At 42.1% G+C, this 13,427-nt stretch overlaps 1 protein-coding gene across 1 annotated transcript in view; it reads right to left on the bottom strand.

Moving 5' to 3' along the window:
* LOC311485639 (insulin-like growth factor 1 receptor) overlaps positions 1–13,427 on the bottom strand; it is a 40,397-nt gene that overhangs the window by 13,534 nt on the left and 13,436 nt on the right. The window contains exons 2-7 of the mRNA XM_084541181.1: positions 5,464–5,767; positions 4,949–5,085; positions 4,431–4,575; positions 2,120–2,328; positions 1,819–1,945; positions 1,229–1,464 (exon numbers count right to left, since the gene is read on the bottom strand). Coding sequence (XP_084397307.1) covers positions 1,229–1,464; positions 1,819–1,945; positions 2,120–2,328; positions 4,431–4,575; positions 4,949–5,085; positions 5,464–5,767 — 1,158 coding nt within the window. The remainder of the gene's footprint in view (positions 1–1,228; positions 1,465–1,818; positions 1,946–2,119; positions 2,329–4,430; positions 4,576–4,948; positions 5,086–5,463; positions 5,768–13,427) is intronic.

Here is a 13,427-nt window from a genome sequence, read left to right as displayed (position 1 = left end):
GTTGCAGCTGTGTTTATTTCAAACTGTCTTCCTCTCATCTTCTTACAATATGTTTTGCTGAGATTCAGACGTTTGCAAATCAATTAGTAATATAAACAGGAAATGTCGGAGTCTGGTATCACAGTGTTAAGGTCTGCTATGCTATTTAGAAATCCTGAAGTTATGATCAATGTTATAAAAACGTGACACAGAATACACAGAAACAGAATACACTATACCCGTGCATAGTGCAAGCCACCTGCGGCCAGTCACAACAACTTGTCAAGGAGTCAGCCGAGCTGAGAAAGATGCCTTGTGCCGGTGGGGTCACCTCACTCCTTTTATTTGAATGTGTCAGGTTCCAATCTGATGATATACCGTTGAGCTATATGCTACAGTACACTATCCTAACAAAGTCAGACTTGGTTCTTATCAGAATACGAGTCTTGTAACACGCCATTTAGATTCTGTCAAAGAGCCGTGTTTAAATACACAGAAAAATCAACCAACCAATCAGTCATTTTGTTAAACAAATTCAGCTCCTTGGCGCACAGAAGACGTGCATGACTACGCCGTCGTTACTCTTCTGTCCATCACCTCATAAAACCAGCCCAAAACGATTTGATTGGCCGGGAAGATCTTTGCCAGAACATAATCAGTTCCCAATGGAGCGACTCCAGACCAGCTTTCCACCATAAACCATAATTTGACTGGTATTGGCTAACAATACGCTGTATTTGTAGCAAAAGTGGGTAAACACATGGTGACAGTGGAGAACATCTGCAATGCTGTTACCAGAAGCGGGACAAAACACATGTTTTCTTGCTTGTCTTCTGATTGTGCCTTTATAAACAGAAATAGTGGCCTATACTGTCTTTCCATCTTGTAGCAGTAAGAACTCTCACCCCTCTAAGTGTGTACTGTGTAGCTAGAGCTGGATGAATGAACACATGTCTTTGATTTTGAGTATTTGTGAATGAAAAAAAGTGACGTGAAACATACGATTTTCAAGTATCTGCAAAAGCCTAACAACTACTGTTGATTCCTCCTCCTTTACTGTGTCACATCTACACCAGACCTCTGTCTCTTTTAAACCAAATTTAGGAATTACCTCTGGGCTTCCTGGACACTTATGTAGGTTGAAAACAGACGCCTTACACCGCTCTGGGCAATTTAACGGATTAATTAATTAGTCTAAGCTGTCAGAATCCAGACTGAAACCTCTGATCTATGCTACCACTGTGTTTACCTGAGGGGCTGGTGCGGATGTAGACCACCTTGCTCTTGGCACCCGGCATATGTTTGTCCTCCACCATGAGCGTGATAGCTTTAACAAAGACAGCATACTGCGTCCACGGCTTCAGGTTAGACAGCAGAACGCCGGGGTCCAAATCCTTGTCTGGCCTCAGCTCCACATCCACCATATTCCAGCTGTTGGAGCCGCAGCCATCCTGCCCCTCGAACTCTGTGATGTTCTGGTAGGGTCTGGAAGAAAGCAGTACAGAGCACGAGGTTAATAATTCCCCATTAACCTTTTGCCCGTGTTGTACAGTACGAAACATAATTGAAGAGGTTGAGTTTGAAGTTAAAAATGCTGCGTTTCTCATGTGTTGTACATACCCTATATCGCTAATAAAGTCAACTTTGTAAAATGTGGTGTTCTTTTTGTTCTGTATATTTACACAGCAGTTAATCAGTCTGATAGTGAGTTTCCATTAGATACTGCCTTTAAACAAGTGGATTGATAATTGAGGGTAGTTTAAGTATCCATCTCTGTTCATTATTAGTGAAGCTGGGAAAAGAAGCAGATAACAAGAGAGGTTATTCTGAAAAACGTACGCCTCCTTGTAGTAGACAATAAAGCTGATAAGGTCCCTGTAGTCGGGGGGCCGGTAGCGCTGCCATGTCAGTTTGATCCTTGTGCTGCTGGTGCTGTTGGACTTGAACTTCAGGATAGTGCTTTCACCTGTGTGTTAAAAACGTGCAGCAATTTAGTGACATACAGTATGATGCAGAACAACATCCAATCCAGAAGAGGTGTCTGCAAACTGACTGAAACTTAAGTAACTTCTTCACATTAACTGCATGAAGCAATGCAGTTTGTTTGTGGTTTTGAAATGTAACTCAGTTTGACCCTTACAGCTGGCTCTGTCCCCGTTGTTTCGAAAGACTGTCTCATCAAAGCGGCTCTTGATGCCCGTCTTCTCCCACATTTTGCGGATCTCAGACATGCAGAGCTTGGGGTTAGCTCTGAAGAACAGCTTTCCTGTTTTGATTGTGAGGTTGTGCTGCTTCCAGTCCCAAAGATACTGGAGCTGCTGGTTGTCGAATGCTGAGAAGGCGTACATGCTGGAGGGAAGAATAAAAGAGAGAAGATGAATGAATGATGGTTAACACTATGCTACATTCATTCATGTACAGTATGTTTGTCAGTGGGTTGTGTTTATAGTCATGTCATGCTAAAAGCCAACTTTTGCAATGACGATGTCGAATTTTGGGTGTAATGGAAAACTCCATAACCTACCCACTAGTCCCCTTTCTACAAGGTGAAGCTATGCTAATTGAACACAATGTCGCTGTTCTACTCTTCACAGTAGATCTTTATTTTCAGCTGGAGCATTAAGGACCCAGTTAGACTGAAAAGAGGACTGCTTGACGGTGGGATAAAAGTCACCTGGAAAATCCGATTAACCAGAGGCTGTTTTTTTTTGTGCTGGAAAGGAGATTTTATGAGTCACTGGGTAACACACAGACATCAAGGAATGACTGCAATGTGGGCCTTGGGACAGTGAGATTCCTGTGAACTCAAAGATAAACAGCCAAAGGAAGGAGTGAAGGCCTTTATATGACCCTGAGAAAACCTTTCCTGGGACAGTTGAAGGTTGTGCTGCATTATAATACAAAAAGGGGGGCACGGGCCGTTAGCTCCTCTCAGTTAAAAAAAAAAAAAAAAAGATTCTCAAGTGAGTTTTTAAACTTTCCAGTTTGTACCTATACAGTCTAAACACACTTTAATTTCCTTTTCTGTGATGACCTTGGCTAGCCATGATACAAAAACATCACTGCACAATTACTTTGCTTAGTTAGTACGACAACTCACAGCAACAGGCACTCAGAGAATAAACAGTGCCAAATGTCATTAGCACAACAAAGTACAGCAGCAATATAAATACATTCATATTTTGCCCTTAAAAGGCAATATCCACCATAAACTGTATCCTCTCACTCCTTATTCTAAAACGAAAACAAGCACAGTTATGTTTATATCAAGATCAATATTAGCACATTTAGCTTTAAGATAACATTCACTTGATATACTGTAATGTCTTTAGTTGGGTCATTATCATTCTTTCTCTAACTTTAGCTACGTAGTTAGCAGGCTTTCACTTTGGCTGTGAAGTTCAGCTATTTAGTTAGCGTTTTTTAACTATAGCTGTGTAGTTAGCAGTCTTCGATTTTAGCTGTGTAGTTAGCGGGTTTTAACTTTAGCTGTGTAGTTAGCAGTCTTCGATTTTAGCTGTGTAGTTAGCAGTCTTTGATTTTAGCTGTGTAGTTAGTAAGTATTCTTTAACTTTAGCTGTGTAGTTAGCATTCTTTGATTTTAGCTGTGTAGTTAGCGTGTTTTAACTATAGATGTGTAGTTAGCAGTCTTTCTTTAACTTTAGCCGTATAATTAGCGTTTTTTAACTTTAGCTGTGTAGTTAGCATTCTTTAACTTTAGCTGTATAGTTAGCGGTTTTTAACTTTAGCTGTGTAGTTAGCAGTCTTTAACTTTAGCTGTGTAGTTAGCAGTCTTTAACTTTAGCTGTGTAGTTAGCGGTTTTTAACTTTAGCTCTGTAGTTAGCAGTCTTTAACTTTAGCTGTGTAGTTAGCAGTCTTTAACTTTAGCTGTGTAGTTAGCAGTCTTTAACTTTAGCTGTGGAATTATCAGTTTTTAACTTTAGCTGTGTAGTTAGCAGTCTTTAACTTTAGAAGTGGAATTAGCGGTTTTTGACTTTAGCTGTGTAGTTAGCAGTCTTTAACTTTAGCTGTGTAGTTAGCAGTCTTTAACTTTAGCTGTGGAATTATCAGTTTTTAACTTTAGCTGTGTAGTTAGCAGTCTTTAACTTTAGCTGTGTAGTTAGCAGTCTTTGCCTTTAGATGTGGAATTAGCGGTTTTTGACTTTAGCTGTGTAGTTAGCAGTCTTTGACTTTAGCTGTGGAATTAGCAGTCTTTCTTCATTTTAGCTGTGTAGTTAGCAGTCTTTAACTTTAGCTGCGTAGTTATCAGTCTTTTACTTTAGCTGTGTAGTTAGTAGTCTCTGACTTTGGGTGCGTACTGTTCACGAGAGTCCTCTATGAAAGGGGAAGAGTAGACTGACATCAGTCAATCAACATCAGTCCCCACTGTCAGTCTGTGGGGATGAAATTGTGCGTGCATGCTTGTTGTGAACGGTGTGTGTGATCCTACTCGTCCTGAAGGTTTTCTCCATCGATTTGTCTGAGGCTGCGGAGGAAGGCCAGGGAGCTCAGAGTGTGAGAGTGTGAGATCTGCACATAACCCGTCACCTTCTGGATTAAACCTGTGAAACTCTCCAGCTCCGCCACCATGTTGTCTAAACACACACAGACACACACAGACAGACACAAACACAACTGTTATTACTCATTTTACCTAACCGTTGCTAGGTTCATATTACTATTATGGTTAACTGTAGTGTAACCCTTGCTTTTATAGATAATGCCATGTAACCTGTTGAACTCATACATGCATACGTTTTTAACAGTGATGTGGTATCATTTTGCCCATTAAAAATTATTTAAGTTATTGCAATAACGTATATCATAAATAATCTGCATTTTTCTATCTGAACAGAGAAATGTTATGAAATATTGTCAAATTATAGAATTCCCATCTGACATTACCAGACTGGGAAATCTGGGATTACTAGTAACTGTAACGTTGCTGTGTTACACTGCAGTACTTACGGCCTCTACGGATTTTGATATGCAGGTTGCCTTTGATAACAGTGCAGCCTTTGAGAGACTGAGCAGCATCCATGGAGTCGATGACCTTCTCGTCACACTCTTTATCACAAAGACCGTCACAGGCTGTGCAGAACATACTGGAGACAGACGGAGACAGATGGAGAGAGGCAGGTGTCGGTAAATGTAGAGTGTCATTTTACTGATGAACATACATTCAGTAAACTCCTTTTAGCTTTCCCTTGACCTTTTGCTTTTTATTCCTGTCCCCGAAATATTTTACGTCAGCGTTTCACAGAAGCAGCTAAAGTGGAGCTAGGAAAAAACCCAGGATTTAACCAGTGACTTTTATTATGTTACTCACCAGAGACTAATGGCGAGTGGTTGCTTCTAAACTAACTGCTCTTTATTACAGCACCTAACAGAAGTGAGTGAAACTGGGAGGCCAACAGTGAAGAAACCTCCACCCTGTGGCTCACTGACATGCTGCTTCAGAGGAAACTGCAGCTCAGGCTCACCTGTTGGGTGAAGTACGCTTGTAACCAGATGGGCATTCAGACATGCACTCTCCTCCATGGATGATGAAGCTGTCATAGTCAGGATGGTGGACTTTGGAGCAAAGTTCAGCGCTGATGCAGCGCCAGCCCTCGAACTTGTAGGTACCCGGAGGGCAATCGGCCACGCAGCGCCCTTCGTGGTAGTAATGCACACATGCGGCACATGCTGTGTCACTATCAGGGACTGTGCAGCTGCCCAGACACTGAGGGTGGCAGCACTCGCCGTCTGATGTGCACGCTTGCCGCACACACTTCTCTGGGCACTCTGGTGGGGAGACAGACAGAATGGGAATTATTTACCAGCTCAGACACTTTTTTAAATCTTTTAGAGACACTAGGACATACATCTTGAAATACACGCAATGGGTAGTCCACTTCTCATGCCTACAAACATAACAAACCCAACAACCTATTTTAGCACAGCCATTTTAGTTAAACAGATGGGCATTGAGGAATCATATTTCACACCAAAGGGTTGCTTTAAATGTTTCCTACAATGCTTTGTGTGTGTAATCCTATGTTTTGCATAAATTTAAATTAGATTTCCAATCTCGGTTTGGTGGCACAGGAAGGACTGAACAATGCAAAAGAGAGAAAGAACTAAATGCTAAGCCTTCAACCAGCAGGAATGGATGTGATATATGTTTTTTTATAGCGGTCAATTTTACAATTAAAAATGGAACTTTCTTTAGGCAAGAATATCAAACTTTCTCCAGTAACAGTTTTTCAAGCTTGTGGAATATCTTTTTGTTTGTTTCATGTCATTCTATATGTAACATCATTGGGGTTTTGATGCTGGTCAGACAAAACAAAGACTTCTAAAGAGCCCACTTTGGGCTCTGGTGGAAATAATTTTGGGACATCTTGCATACTACACAATTAATGGACAACATAATATTTAATCCGTAGTTACTATACAAAAAACAATGTGGGTGGATCAATCATCAATAAATACCTGACTGTCACTGATGCAAAGTGTGAAAAAGTAACACATCCAGTCAGTGAGGTCGACTAAACCTCTGGCATGACTCTACTGGTTTCAGAATAAATGATTTGCATTTACTGGAGAATGACTGACGATGCAAGCAGACAAGCACACACACAAACACATAAACACACAAACACACAAGCCCAGACTGGAGCTCGTAAAACACCAAGATGCGCAAATGAGGATGCCATGCAGGCTGGTTCAAATCCAAACTCAGATTTTTGCTTCTTTTGTCGTCAAAACCATCTCCAGCAAACAAAAAAACTAAAAAACATTTAGTTAACACTGTGGTTAGTGTTGAGCTCAGTGTGCTGCTGCGTCAGGTTCATCCCAGATCCAGTGATAAAACTATCTCCACTCCTGGTTTTCCAGTGAGCACGGCTACAAATAACTCCTCCAGTTGCTGTGGTGTCCCTCTAAATAAGAGGATATTTTCACTGATGACAGGAAAAACTGATTGAGGAGCTCCACAAGAAAAACTGCACCGACATACGTATAGAAAGTAGCCCCACCTCGTTGTGGCCTTTGTGTGGCAGGGGAATCTAAATCAAGCATGGATGGAAGAACAACACAACTCCAAAGCAGCTCACTCCACTAGCTGACACATGCCTTTATCATCAGCACACAGTTATGCTTCAACTTTTAACCCAGCTTCACCGTCAGTAACCAGGGACATAAGCCGATTGGTTCAAACTGACTCCACACAGTACGATGTCTGACACAGAAACACTGTAAACGTCTGTTTGGAATTATTTGTGTGTGTTAGCGAGTGTGTGTCATGCAAGGCATATACAACGGGACAGGGATATGTGAAGCAGAAACTACTAGATGAACTAAAAAGCTGTAATTATGATTATGTCATCCACTTAGGTTAGCCAGAGGCTGTGTTTAAACAGAAAGCAAACACAGTGAATTTACAGGATGTTATGAGTTGTTTATTGGACGCTGAGTGATAAAACCCGTTTCAACATGATGCTTACACTGACTCCGTTAAACTAACTAAAGACAACAGGCCAGGGGAGAGTTTCACATCTTGTCCCCGATTAACATTCGTTATATTCCCATGTTTAAAAGGGGCAAACTGATGCCGAAAGAGCTTGATTTCCATCCAAAGTACTCAGGGTTTTCAGATGTAGGAAGATGGTTTTCCATTTCATGGTACTTTTTTACCCGTCAACAACAGAGACTGTACTTTCAGCACAGCCCGTCTGACCTAATATACAATACTGACGGCAACCAAATACAAAATGTCTTCACTGGTGAAAACAACAGCACACCTGCTCGGGGAATTCCAGACTTTAATGTCAACGGCAAATCAAAAACCAAACACAGAGTCTGTCAGTGCTCGTGTCGTTTCCTCTGAGGTGACATATGAAGTTGTAGAACTACGATGTCCTGCCCCTATGAAGGCAGTGACCATGAGATGACCTGCTAGCACGCCTCCTGACTGACATGAAAGCCAATCGGAACCATCAGACTGTGTGGTCCCACCAACCATTCAGCAGGCTGTTTGTGCTCAGCAGGAGGAAACCAGTGCTGCATTTCACTGGCACAGAATGTTCTTTCTGTGCGCCGAGGCCCCGCCAACCCCCGACTCTCTCTCGCCCTCTGACCTTTTGTGATGGTGTGATGGGACAAGGAAAGGTATAATTTTGCACTGCGAAAATGCTCAGCCTCAGGTCCAAAGAGACTTGGGAGAGAAGGAGAAACTCTCCGCCTGAAGTTTTACTCAGGCTGCAGCTGCTAGTTTGTCGCCTCCTAAATACAACTCCCTGACTGACCAGCGAAAGGTGCAGCGGGGTGAAGGGGTCAATGGGTACATACAGTACCGCTGAGCTAACAGATAATAAAACCAGGCTTTTATCCCTCCCTTTTGACACTTGTAGAGACAGAATGATGCAGAGCTGCTGTGTGGTGGTGGAGGGATGGTGGAAGAGAGGATGAGGAAATTAGTAGGAGGAAGTGTAACGGATGGAGGAGGAAGAGAATGAATTATAGAAGGAGGAGCTATGACACAAATGGAGGGATATGGAGCAGGGAGGAGGAGGAGGAGGAGGAGGAGGAGGAGGAAGTGATTTAAGATAGAGATGAGGGGGTAGTGGAGGTGGAGAAAACCATAAAAGAAAAACATTTAACATATCACGTCTATCGCACACGTGCACACGGTTGGCAGTGCGACCAGCTGGGGGAGCCAGACCACACAAACTAGCATAAACAGAACTAAGATGTTGGTAAACAGGAAAATATATAAAAATATATAAGAAACCACATCTGTGACACATCTGCAAAACTGAACCACATGTGAGATCAACTGAGATTATTCTTAGAAGAAGCAACACCACTGGCGGTTCATCCTCCTCATTTCCTCGTGAGGTCCACTTCGATAGTCACTACAGATAAGTTAGCTGGTTGCTACTGGTAATCCGTCATCACTTGATACTCCGCTCCAGTCTATTCAGTTTGACTAGTAAAGCATTCAATTGAGTGAAGAAGAATAGCCGGTTAACATCAGCTGCACTTCCACTGAATAAGACTGCAGAGGATGTTTCTGCGGTTGTCAAGCTTCCAATCCGCACCGGCCGTCTCTTTGGAGAACGTGCTACCTAAAAATCTGTGGAAAGTTACCAGACACAGGAGATCGTGCTTGTGTGTGTGTCTGTCTGACTGTTTGGCTGACGGTTAGCGTGCCTTGCTCTACAGGACTCCATTGTGGAGATGTCAGCACTTCTGATAGGATCAGAAAATCAGCTAGTTAACAAAGTGAAGGTAATTATGTCAAAACAACGTGTAGTTCTTGGTTAAATGGTGTTGCTTGTTTAGTTTTTCTTTCTTTCTAATATTCCATTAACACATCACGCTATTTCTATGTCCTTGCATCGGTTTGAAAGGGGCTACTAAAGAGTTAAGTAGTAGGTTGTAGAAAATTGCTGTAGGTAGTTGTGGAGTTGCTAGTGTCCATTCAGTGAAAACAGTTCACCTTTTCCATTCTGTCATTACAGAGGGCTCTGGCAGGGGGATAAAGATTGCTGTTGTGGGTCTAAGTGCCGATACAAGGCTTCCAGGGAAACAGAAATACCAGCCCAGCAGGAAGGAAGGCTGGGAAACTTACACCAGCCACCAGCAGGAATGGCGGTAAAATTCCCGGGTTTGTGCCTCCAAACTGATCTTTTGTAACGGCCCTGCTAGGAGTCCAAAACAAATATAGAATCAAACAGAACTTCGCCGTCGTACTTCGCTCTACACATCTTGCCGGCTTGGTTAAACAATCAAAGTGGCAGGTGGACTGATGTTTTTTTGCTCTCTCTCTCCCTCTCTCTCCCTCCTGCTTGATCAGCTGATCAAGTAAGAATTAAAAGCTCTGTCTCATTGTTAATCCTTGTTTTCAGCCCCCATCCTAGGGGTGATAGGAACAGGATGTCCCACACAGGCACACAGTTGCTGCGATGACGCTCCAGGCTTTAGCAGCGTATACTACTCAGCAGCACAGCACAACAATAACAGGGAAAGGCAGATGTCTAGACTGATGACAGCACAGTTGATTCAAAAACACAGATAGAGATCTGCATTCGCTCTGATTCCAGTAACACTAACCAGCAATCGTCCAGTTAAGATGTCAGACGTTTCAGAATGAAAACCAGTTTTTTCCATTGTTGTCTCAGTGCACTGTTAACGGTCTGAAATTTAATTGGTCATGTGCTTTCCTTTCATGCACTAAACATCTTTTGGCAGCGGCAACATGTTTTTTCAATCTGATTATTACATTTCAGGGTTTCCCATACAATAATACTATGGCGGCCCGCCAGGGTCTAATTTACTCCTCTATGGTTTCAAATGGTCAATGAATCGGAAATATTTTTGCACGTTTCAAACAACGTTGTGCATGCGTTGTTTTTCTTATTGCTCCCGAAAGCGTCTCTCTTACCCTATCCTCCACAATAAAGATTTGTAGACCATGGAGTTTTACAATTATTCTAAGAGAGCTGGTCAAGATCCAGACGTAACATGAACTAGCTTAACTTTATAAGCGCTAGCTAGCAATGTTAGATTGAAAGTCAGCTGTTGACTATAAATTACATTTATTTTTAATCATTAGAACTAATGATTATTTTTACTGTTCATTTTTTGAAAGCTCAGGTGCATGCGTCATGTACATGTCTTGTTATTCAAGACAGATCTGTCACTTGATAGATTCAGGTCTTGTATTACTCAATCTCAGTCTGAGCTCAAATGTCTCCAAAACCAGTTGGTTTGGGTCAGGTCAAGTTGTATTTTCTTTATTTTCTCTTTTCATACTTTAGAAAATGTCAAACAATAGTTTATTTTATTATCCATTGCACATCATATTTTTTCCCAAGTAAAAATGTATGAATTTGTTGGTCTTTGTTACATTTTAATCATTAAAACACAAGCAAAGACAGAGTCTGTGCACACTCAACATGAGAAGCTTCAAAAGAGTGACTAAAAACAGATGAGAAACTGAGGCAGCTGATGTTTCCACGCTCCCTGCGTTTTTCCCATTTTTTGAGAAAGTTTGGACTGTGTGAATCCAGTGAGTGTGGAGGATACCACGCCCTATCTCCTCACTTCACACGCTCCACATCCTCCCAGTGTGCTCCAGTAATCAGGCAGAACTGGGAAAATACAGAACCAGTACGGCTTCCCGCGGCAGACTTCTCAGGCAGAAGAACTTGATGACATACAGAAAACACAACAGTATTGCTGTGTTTCCACTCTCAAACAAAGCATGTTCTGTTTTGGCCTAGACGGTCAGTGTGCAGGTTCAGTCAGTGAATCAGTCATTCAGAAAACCAGTCAGTCCGAAGTGTATGGCGTCTACAGGCCGGTTCCCATCAGTGGAACAAGGGTCTCGATTCACTCAATCCATTCACAGCACTACATGGCTCACCAGTGCTGTCCTGGTCATCTCTTGAGTTTCACACAAGACACCATCACCACAAGCTGGCCAGTTCACCTGGATGAATGCATGAGACAGCCACAGACGTGACAACCTGCCAGTCAGGTCAATCTGACAAATAAGCGGCTCACAAAGGGCTCTGCACAACAGAAACAACAATATAGAGCGAGCACACCATCAACCGTAACAGCCGTGTTTGTGTTTGGGCTGCCAACATCCATGAACAATCAAAATCACCTTTTTCAAGCAAAATAACAGAATGTACCAGAACATTTCCTGGTATGCATGTGTTTATGTAATCACATCGGGCAATCTTCAAAAGAATTCAAAATGTTTCACATTTGATTTGGTAAAACTGTCTTAAAACCTGCACAGCCTTTGGATTATTGGGCAGAGAGAAGCAGGGGTTTAGATTTAATTGTTTGGATCCCAATTAGATGGGTCACAGAGAGAGCTTTATTTGGTGGTTTGCCAATACAACTAAGAATTGCATATCTACACCGATCAGGCAAAACATTATGACCACCTTCCTAATATAGTGTAGGTCTCCCTTGTGCCTCCAAAACAGTTGTGACTCATCATAGAATGGACATGGGCCTTCATGGGCCTATACGTTGACGGGAGGCGATCTAGTGAATTTGGAGATCAACACCTTGTGCTGTTTTTCATATTTTTTGAGTTGTTCCTAAACCATTTTTGTGTGTGTGTGTCTGTGTCAGGCTGCATCCTGCTGGGGATGGCTGCTGCCATCAAGGAGTGTCATTGCTATGTGGTGGGGGTGCCTGGTCTGGTCTAGGTGGGTGGTACATGTTTAAGTGACATCCACATGAATGAATGCCAGGTCTACAAGTTTCCCAGCAGAACACTGTATTGTCGCAATATGGTCAATGTTATTTATTTCTCCTGTCAGTGGTTTTAATGTTGTGGCTGGCTGGCGTAAGTTAGTGCAACAAGAAGTACAGGTGGCTGGATTTCCCCCACCCCCACTCCTCCCAGGAGACGTCTGGTGATGTGAGGAGATGTGTGGTCTGAAGCTTCCTGTTGATAATTACAGTCTGTTCAAAAGAGGGGGGCCATCTTTCCTGTGAGTGATAAATAACTGAACATGCTCTCACACTCTCACAAGAGCCGACTGCCTTTCATATAGAAACATCACACCAAGGTAGACTCGTCCCTGAGACTGTGTGTGAAGTGTTTTGTAAATGCATGTTTTTTATTTCTTAAATTTTGTATGTTGTGATGGTCTTGGACAGATGTAGATACCTTGAGGGCTACTTCTCCAGTTCCCTGGGAACACACATATACCATCCCAGCTTAAGTAATTTGAGTAAATACAACCTATAATCTAAACATATCCACATAGTGGGTGAATTCATTAAAATGTACTTTAAACTGAGTGACGAGCAACGATACAAGTACTTACTTTTTTATATCCAAAACAGAGAAGTTAACATTTGAGCCGGCAATAAATAATAAATTAATTTAAGCATGTAAAGGTAGGATGGTAAAAGCTTTTAATTGGGGGAATAGTGTCACAGTTTTGTTTTCATTTATTCTCTTTCTTACATGCAAAGCAAATACACCAATGGGCACATGTGTACTGTACATAGGATCTACATGTATGTACAAACACACATGCAGATACTGCATATTTAACCCATGCCAGTAGCAGTGTTGTGCTACTTGCATATACGTTTTAGCAGCTCAGCACATTCTTGCTTAAGTCTTTTCTTAGGCAAGTTGAGAGGCATCTGAGTGTCTTCTGGTAGACAAAGGGTGCTTTCACACAATTTTGATTCAGGGAGTTTGGGTTTGGGTTCACAGGGCCATCGAGACAAAACTTTGACATGACCTCAACACTATGAGCTTGAAAAATCTTTGTGATTGGTCAGGATTTTGCACCAAATCAAAAATTGAGCATTAGCAGAGTGTGTGCGCGCTGGCATTTACTGTTGTTCTGTGGCTCATGTGCCATGTGTCCATCTGTATACACATAACATGTTAAGTTTGACTGAGCATCGA

This window comes from Chelon labrosus, assembly GCF_963514085.1.
Source record: "Chelon labrosus genome assembly, chromosome: 3".
NCBI lineage: Eukaryota > Metazoa > Chordata > Actinopteri > Mugiliformes > Mugilidae > Chelon > Chelon labrosus.
Note: the sequence above shows the minus strand (reverse complement) of the source record. Positions and strands in the feature narration are given on the sequence as shown.